A 9,358-nucleotide genomic window follows, 5' to 3' on the forward strand; every position below is an offset into this window, starting at 1 on the left:
ACAAATGAGACATAGGGGTAACTTGTACATTGGAAATAGGAAACATTAAGGGGGAATATTCAAGTACATGAACCAGCCGGCTCCTGGAGTGTAGGGAAAATCCGTTTATCAAGAATGAGAATACTCTGGCACCTTGAATGCGATATAGGTTTCAAAATACATGAAGTTGAATTGCACTCTTAACATTAACTGACACACGGAATCTATGCCACAGGCCCATGAGAATGAAAAGAAGTTGAACACTTATGAGATTATCATATTTCAAACAACTTAACCCTTCCTGATAGTTCCTCTTATTTGAGAGAACTAAAGATACGACAACTTGTCTTCCAAATCAATATGCCCATGATATGTGCAAAAATATAAAGGCATCTAATCTCAAACTTTCATGAGTGAAACCACATAGCTAGGACATCCTACCATATGCGTGAAATCATGGAAATATAAACTTGAACTTTAAGGAAAACCATTACTTTTGAAACACATGAGACAAGCCTTGGTAGTCCTTGAGAATCGTCAACATTGGCAAGAAATTACTTAAAATCTTTACGAGATGGTATAGAATAAGGCCTCAAAGCGACCATATGAATAATTATGAAAGGGTGAGAAGTCTTGATGCACTTATCGGAGAAGAGTAACCTAAGTTATCTAGTCATAGGGACAAGTAGAGCAGGTAGAAGATTGTTTAGGAGAAAATCTCATAAGGAGTGCGAGCAATATCGTTTTATCCTAAAAAAGGAACATACCCTGACCCTTGATGCCATAAGGCATAAAATTAGATTCTTGAGGAGAGTTACCGGATGAAAATAGATTGTAAGGCAGCACAACTAAGAGCACCGATTGGAATCGACAAGCTTAAACAGAGTTGAAGACATTAGAAGTCTGTAGAAAAGGGGAAATTTGCCCACTCTCATGGCGCTTGTAGAGTACATAAAAGTGAGGTTAATTAAATCAGATCATATAGTTGGATAACTAGTCAAGACATTGAGATAGTATACCATTGAAGATTATGGGTAAACAACACATGATGCAAGACAAATTAAAAGAAAGTGAGAGAGCCCTATAGAAGTAACCTTTACATTGTAACCACTAGGAATAGTGGTAATATAAAGAGATTACGAGAAGCTATATTTTTGAAAGAAGATCTCTGTATGTAGTCATGTGATGTATAGCTTCAGAATTCAAAAATCCAATTATGTTTAGCAACTCTACTTCACAATGAAGCACTACAGCACACTTCTACATAACCAACTATTACTAGCCAAATTGGGAGACACTATAAGACTTGACTGAGAGGAAATCTTTGGCATACGAATGTGTTACTAGGTGTATTGCTCATTGGTCAACCCAAAACCAAAAGGTGAGAGTTAGACTAATAAGCAGATCGTTGGACTAGCACATGTGTAGATAATCCATTATCAAAAGGAGATTATTCAATCTTAGCAATTGCGACATACTATCAACCTTTGATGAACTTAAAGTGAGGTAGGAACCCAACGAGATAGTATAAAATGATCATGGAAGGTTTGCAGATGTTCATAATGAGTTCTCCATAGATTTTGACTTGAGAACTACCCAGATGCTAATGAAAGACGGAAAAACATGAGAAACGGGCGTTGTGCTATAATAACCGCCAAAAGTGTGCTTGGTCTTGACGGAGAGCCTAGTAAGGTTCCTTTAGAGAAAAGAAGTGTTACAATGACACATAGAAGGATATGTTCTCTCATGGTTATCGAACAAGTGTGGGGAAACTAGCACAATGAATTCACTAACTAAAGAACACAATTAACACCTGTTATGGAGGTGTAAAGAGAAAATAAACATTTGTTATAAGCTGGACATGCTTCTGCTATATTAACTCCCAACTGTAATATACGACCATGCCACGAGCAACCACAATACTAGGACAAAGTGAGCTACTTACTGCAGGATGTCCCAAGTGGACACAAAAGTTATGGCGACACAAGATCTTCCTATGACGGGGATGTGAGGATCTCAATTTTCAGAGAGACTTTATGCACATGGTGACCATTTCGATTGACATGCACTCATGTGAGGTGTTAAGGTATGCTCTTATGTTACCAAACAGTGAGAAACTTTCATGATGATATTTGCAAGAGAGTAGATTGACTGTTCAAACCATATAAGCCATATACACAACTGAGTAAAAGAGTGACTCGAGAAGGATCACAATGTTGGGATGCTTTGCATGGAACTTGACACCACATAGGTAAACTTTATGATGGTGTATGTATAGGCATAAGGGAGTAGATGTTGTCCATTTAAATAAAAAGATTTTGTAAGAAATTCATTAGATATAGTCCCTTGTTGAGAATTTAGGAAAGCAAGTCGGAAGTATTAATCATAGAGTCATAACTCCATTCAAGGACATAATTATAGAACTTAATTCCACAAGAATGTAAATAAGAGAATTCGTAATAGAGTGGATTCACGAATAATGCGTCTCGTTCAAAGAGATGATACATGCAATGCTTTGTTATTCAACACCTTGTTAAGACCATGCTTATGAGAATTCTTCAACATGGATGTACATATACAACGAGTAGAAATTTTAATTCGACTCACTTAATGGCTTTAGGTTGATAGGGCAAATAGATTAATCGATACCCCTCGACTCCACATCCCTAACGTACGTAGGTAACATGCTGATATACTACATGATGTGGTGGGGCAAAGACATTAATAGGAACAAGGGTACTCCCCATAGCAACAAGTTCTACCCATTCCTCCATGGCTCGATACAGTCTACTAACAAACGCTTGGGCAATCTCCCTCAGATCCAATGGTGGGGTAATTCCCTCCTTAATGCTTCAAACTCATGGATTAAGGTATCTAGATTACTCATCTGGATAATAAGACATAGAGAGGAAATTAGCTCCCTATCTTGGGTTCTATGGCACGACCTGGAGTATCAAAGAAGAGTGAAATTCCTACATGCTTGAATAGCCTCCAACTTATAGATGTGGTCGTCTACACACCGGTAAGAAGGACTCCACTAGACACGGCTCCAAGACATCCTAGGACACTTTAAAACCTTAGGTTGTGATACCAATTTTTTCATGCCCCAAAATCCGAGGAGCGCGACCGGCGCTCAACCTAGTAAGCCCAACTGAGCAAGCCTGTGAGGTTTCATTATACCCAGACTAATTCATGAATAAATAGGAGATGGAGTCCATTAATCAAATTCTATAAACATGTCAGTAACGATTTCCATTTCATTTTCATTAGCAACTTCATTCACAATTTTAAAGATATTACAAGTTTTATATATCATTTCCAAGCATCAATATTTCTATTTTAATTCCAATACCCGACACTACCCACAACCTGTCTATGGAGCCTCTAAATACAACTGAAGAATAATATGGAAATGTCGGCAACAAGGCTCCGCCTATACCTCAAATACAAAGTACATGATTAACAGATGAAACAGGACCCTGAAATGAAGTAGGGCTCACCAAGTCAGCTGAAAGGATGATGTGGCACTAGCTGCGACCAACACTGCCTGCTATAGAAACACCTACATCCATTTAAAGACGTAGAGCCCCTAGAAAAAGGGACGTTAGTGCCATCGAATAGCACTAGTATGTATAACTAAACACCATCTCATTAGAAAGAACAATCATGCAAGGACAAAGAAATCATAAGGATTCAACAAAAGTTTTAAACAATCACTACATCATAAAATAAAAGGAATCACATAGCTCTCACATAATTTCCATAGCTTTATTTTGGGGCTTTTACTATTGTTCATCATTATTCACAATACCACCGCTTTCTTGAGCGGAGTCCGATCACAGCCCGATCGGCTAAGCCGTCTCCCCAAGACATTACCATTATTTCATTCACACTTTTCAGTTTCAATCATCAATACATTACCACCATGTGTATATATATCATGGCGTCCGATCACGGCCCGATCGGCTATGCCGTCTCCCCGATATGTTACCATTATTCCATTTACACTTTCTAGTTTCAATTATTAATATATTACCACCATGGGTATATATATCATAGTGTCCGATCACAGCCCGATCGGCTAAGCCGTCTCCCCGAGACGTTACCATTTTCCGTTATTCATCTCACGCCAATCTTTGATTTCACATGTATTAGTTCATCGGCACTTGGGGCCAAAATTATTACGTCATACTTGGCACTAGGCCATATTTCGTAACTCTCATTCTATATCACTTTCGCTTTCAACATCAAACTTGCAAATTTATGATAATGGGCACATACAAGAGCAATTCTAGTTATAAGCATATGGAGGAATTCTCATGATTCGGCATAGTAATCACAATTTAACTTGACTTGAAATCTAGGCAATTTAGCATATAGTTCACATTCTTCACATATCCCCAATTACCAAGAATAGCACATTGAACATATTGGGACACACTTTTCACATATACATTTGCAACACTAATTCCTTATAAGCAACAAATACTACGTCAATCAAATTCCGGACTTACAATTTTACCTGGACATCATGGGAGATCAATTTCTAAGAAGAGGGGGTTTTAGCCATATATAACTTGTTTAAGCTTTCCTTAAGTTACTACGACGTTCTGAAAATTCTAGCAATCTCAATCTACTTTGAGACATAACAAAATTGAACACAAATTAGGAAGGTATTTATGGTTTCAGCTCATTTGAGCATTTTATCAAATACTAGTTGAGAATCTTGATTTCAAATCTATTTTACAAGGTTTCCTTCATTTCTCCCAACCCAATCTTTACTTCTTTATGTTCAAAAATCTTCCCACAAACCTAATTTGTACATGCATGTATACATAATACTATTAAACCTAAGAATCATACCTCAATAACTCATCTTATACCCCAAACTCGAAATTAAAGTCTAATGTATAGAACCTTACCTCTTAGATGAAGAACATGTGATTGGGTTCTTTGATTCTTGAAGACTTGAGCAAAGATGGGTGATTATGAAGCTAGGCCCCTCTTTTCTCTCTCTAGATGCTCTCATCTCTCTCTAAAATCAGTAGGAAATGACCCCAAAATGAACCCCAAAGCCTATATATTAAAATGGAGTCGGGTTATAAAAATAGGAAAAATAACCTTCTGAAACCGGGTCTGCGATCGCAGAATGGATCACAAAACAAGAATATGGGCCGTAGAATGCATCAAAAAATAGGTGCCCACAATTGGGCAACACTGGCCTAATTTGCGACAGATCTGCGATCGCAAAGTCAAAAATGTGACAGATATGTGATCGCAGATTCGACACAGGATCATATTTTTCCAGACTTTGGTAATTTGATCATAACTTTGTGTAGGAGAGTCCAAATGATGAACGGTTTGAAGAGATAGAAAATAGAATCAAATACCTTTCATTTGATAGGTTATTCATCACATAAAACTTTATACATATTTAGATATACTCGTTCAAATTATGGACTAGTGCAAGTACCTTTGGAATCTTAGCTTATTATGAAAAATTCCCCATTTGGCTTATACTTAGGCCTCTCCTTGGACCCCACCTTACTTAATGTATGACTCATACAATTGTTTACCAAATTCAATTGATTCCTACCATGTTAATAGCACATAAAATATTATAATTACCCTACGTGGCATCACGAAATCCTAGATTACTTAGCGAAATTTTTCGGGGCCTTACATCTCCCCACCTAACTTTATGCTTCCCCCTATTGTCGGAATGGTCTGACGACTATATATAGGATTGCTGCCATCACCATGAATGATCACTTCCTGGTGATTCCATTCAAATTTCATGGCCTGATGTATTGTCAAAGCCACAGCCCCCGCAGAATGAATCCAAGGGCGTCCTAACAGCAGGTTGTTGGATGCTGGCACATCTATTACTTGAAAGTCAACCTCTAACCAAGTTAGTCCCATTTGCAGACACATGTTAATCTCACCGATAGTGGACCTCTGGGACCCATCAAAAGCTTTTATAGTGATTGCTCCTTCTTTTATCTTATGCAGTCCTTTACCCAGTTTCTTGCGTGTTATCAATGGGCATATATTAAGGCTAGAACCCCCATCAATCAAGATCCTAGTGATGAAGTAGTCTTCATATTGCACAGTGATATGCAATGCTTTATTGTGACCTAACCCTTCAGGCAGCAGCTCGTCCTCGTAGAAAGTAATTTTGTGGCTTTCTAACACTTGTCCCACCATATTGGCCATTTCTCCGCCAGTGATGTTATTCGGCACATATGCCTCACTCAGCACCTTCAATAGAGCATTTTTGTGTGTCTTAGAGTTCTTCAACAAAGAGAGGATAGATATCTGCGCTGGTGTTTTGTTTAGTTGGTCAATGACCGAATACTCCTTGGAATGTATCTTCCTCCAAAGGTCATCTGACCCTATTTCAATGTTAAGTGCCAGTTGGAAGCTTGTTTACTAGACTCAGCTAAGTATTTTGGGGTATAGACTCTTCCAGTCCTTGTCATACCCTGTGCTGCAGTAGTCTCTTCGAACCGGACTTTGCCTTTCCTCCTAGCCTCAGCCGTATAATCCCAAGGAATAGCTTTTGTATGGAATGATGGCACGGTGGTCATTACCACTGGAATCGGTGCGCCTACCTTTACTTCAAATGGGACATGTTCATTGGGTGGTAAAATTAAAACCTCAAACGATGCTGGTGTTTTGGTTGATGGCACTGCCTCAAACTCAATAGGGATAGACACATCTACTTCAGTGACCTCGGACGATTGAATCTGGACCATGATGGAGTTAAGAGTAACTGTCGGCTTCTTTGGATCATCGCCTTCTGCAACCAACCCAATGGATCCCTCGGGATCCCAATCATCCTCTATTTCAATCATGTGAACACCCTCGCACTTATGATCTGGTGAGGGGTTGTTGTGAACATTCGGAGCGGCTTCCTTTGCTACAATGACCTTGTTATCAATTAAGGATTGTATCTTGTCCTTTAGAGAGCAGCATTCATCGATGGTGTGTCCCTTCATGCCAGAATGGTATGCACAAGATTTTTTTGGGTTAACCCACTAAGAAGGGTTATCAGGGGTTGAAGTAGGGATGAGGTGACATAACCAGCGGTTTTGAGTCTCTCATATAGCTGATCAATGGGTTCGGCAATGGCTGTGTATTTGGGTTTCTTCGATCAAAGTTATATCGGGGCCTAGGAAAGTTTTGGCGTATGGGGGGTGATTGGTAATGAGATGGTTGGGCATTGTAGGCTTGATATACATGTACGGGTTGGGAATATTTGGGTGAGGTAGGCTGATATATGGGAGGTGGAGGTGACTGATAAGTCGGTGTTGGGGCTTGGTAGGAGGGTGCTTGGTAGTTTGGAGCTGACTGATATGTGAGTGGAGGTATAGGGTAGGTTTGGTATTTGAGGGAAGACTTGGTTCTTTGTTCAACCATTACGGCTCCCACGTCTCTTTTATTAGACACACCACTAGACTGCAAGGCCTTATTTGTGGCTTGTAAGGCCTCAAAGTTTGTAACCATGTCGCTTTTGATACCTTCTTAAATTCGTTCCCCCAGCTTGATGATGTCGGAAAACTTATGATTTTCATTCAACATTAGTCGTTCATAATACTGTGGGTCCTGAGCCCGGACGAAGAATTTGTTCATTTGTTCCTCCTCTAAGGCTGGTCTGACCTTAGCAGTTTCCGACCTCCAACGAGTAGCATACTCGTGAAATGTTTCTGTTGGCTTCTTCTTCAGATTCTGAATGTAAAATACATCCGGTGCATTTTCTGTGTTAAATCTGAATTTGTCCATGAAATTAGAGTCCATACCTACCCAACTTGACCATTTCTTAGGATCCTGACTGATGTACCAGGATAATGCATCTCTTTTCAGACTCCTCATGAATAGCTTCATGCGGATCCTTTTGTCCTTTCCTACACCGACCAGCTTGTCGCAGTATGTTCTTAGATGGACCCTTAGATCACCTGTACCATCAAACATCTCGAACTTGAGAGGTTTGTACCCTTCTGGCAGTTCAACATCTGGCTTTATGCAGAGATCTTCATAGTTCAACCCTTCAAGGCCTTTACTTCCTTCCACGCCTTGGATTCGGCTGGTTAGTTTCTTGAGCTCTTCAGCCAAGTTTCTGATGAGTAGATCCTTTTCCTCAGACTCAGGGGTGCAAGATATGGGTTGGGTGGAGAGTGGCACGGTTTCTATGTAAATAGGGTTGTTGTGGGTGTGGAAGTGGTCATTTGCAGAATTTTGTGGTTCGGAGACGAGTAATGGATGGTTGTTTGGAGTGTGGCAAGTGTTTCATTAGTTCTTTGTTGGAACAGTGGGATGATTTGGTTGCTTTTGTGAAGGTGTGGGATTTTTGCCATCGGGGAAGAAAGTGTTTGGGGTGTTGAGGGAGAGGGATAGGTTGGCCAGATTCCGAACCTGATCAAGCTCTTCCTGAAACTTCAATAATTTCTGCTCGAGTTGCGACACATTTTCATTGGGAACCCAAATACAATGGCCATCAATGGACTCTGATGTTGTGATCTCTTTTCTGACATTCAAATCTTCCATTTTCCCTTGTTCTTGTTCTTAACAGGACTTAGAAGAGGAGTAGGTGGAGGGCCCTTGGATCTTGTGGAATAGGATGATGTTGCCAGAGTGCTCGAACTAACCCTTGGGGAGGGGAATAACAAAACAAAAATAAAATAAAAAGGTAACCAAGTTAGTGAGGATTATAAAAAATGTTGCAATATTTAAACACATAGTATGGAAATATAAAGCGTGTCCTAATTTTGAAGCCTCGTTGTGCTCGAGGTAGGCCTAGCGACAAGTTGATTTAGAGAACTTCGGATGCTAAATGCCTCATTTCATTGATAAAAATAGATGAATTCCCAGATTGATACTAAATAAACAGGAAATGAAAATCACTAATGGTCGTTGGCCTTATTACACTTTATAAAGCAAAAAGGTAATTTCCTATCTGCTTGGTCCCAGAAGGACCATCCCCAGATTCGGCATCCCTGGCTCCATCGAATAGATTTCCCAACTCGCGAAGTCCTAGCGATAGGTAGGCCCTGTCTAGGTGTCCGCCTTCGGCTCCTTCAGCATTTTGGCAATCTTCGACCCTCTTGAGAAACTTTCTCTCCAACTCCATTATGCCCCGCTCCAAGTATCCTAGTCGCTTGTTGGCATTGACAATCATGTCCTTCTATTCCTCAATTAGATTTTGGTTGGACTCTTGTATTTTGCGGTGCTCGCTTTCACACTCGCGGATTCTTTTTCACAATTGGTTGTATTTAACCTGTGTCTTGGCCCTTTCATCTATAGTTCTGTGACCCTGGGCAAACCTTGGCTAACCCTGACCATCATGATTATCTTCCAACCACCCTGAGTAGAAAGAAGG

The 9,358-nt window shown here is 39.9% G+C and overlaps 1 protein-coding gene across 1 annotated transcript; it reads right to left on the bottom strand.

The window, feature by feature from the left end:
- Positions 1 to 5,658: 5,658 nt before the first annotated feature.
- LOC138887158 (uncharacterized) lies at positions 5,659 to 8,526 on the bottom strand. The gene is made up of 4 exons (XM_070168874.1): positions 8,395 to 8,526; positions 7,642 to 8,112; positions 6,464 to 6,974; positions 5,659 to 6,374 (listed from the first exon to the last, which is right to left on the bottom strand). Exons 1-4 carry the CDS (start codon positions 8,524 to 8,526, stop codon positions 5,659 to 5,661), a joined length of 1,830 nt encoding a protein of 609 aa, XP_070024975.1.
- Positions 8,527 to 9,358: the final 832 nt, after the last annotated feature.

The sequence above is a fragment of the Nicotiana sylvestris genome, chromosome 3, assembly GCF_000393655.2.
Source record: "Nicotiana sylvestris chromosome 3, ASM39365v2, whole genome shotgun sequence".
NCBI classification, from domain to species: Eukaryota; Viridiplantae; Streptophyta; class Magnoliopsida; order Solanales; family Solanaceae; genus Nicotiana; species Nicotiana sylvestris.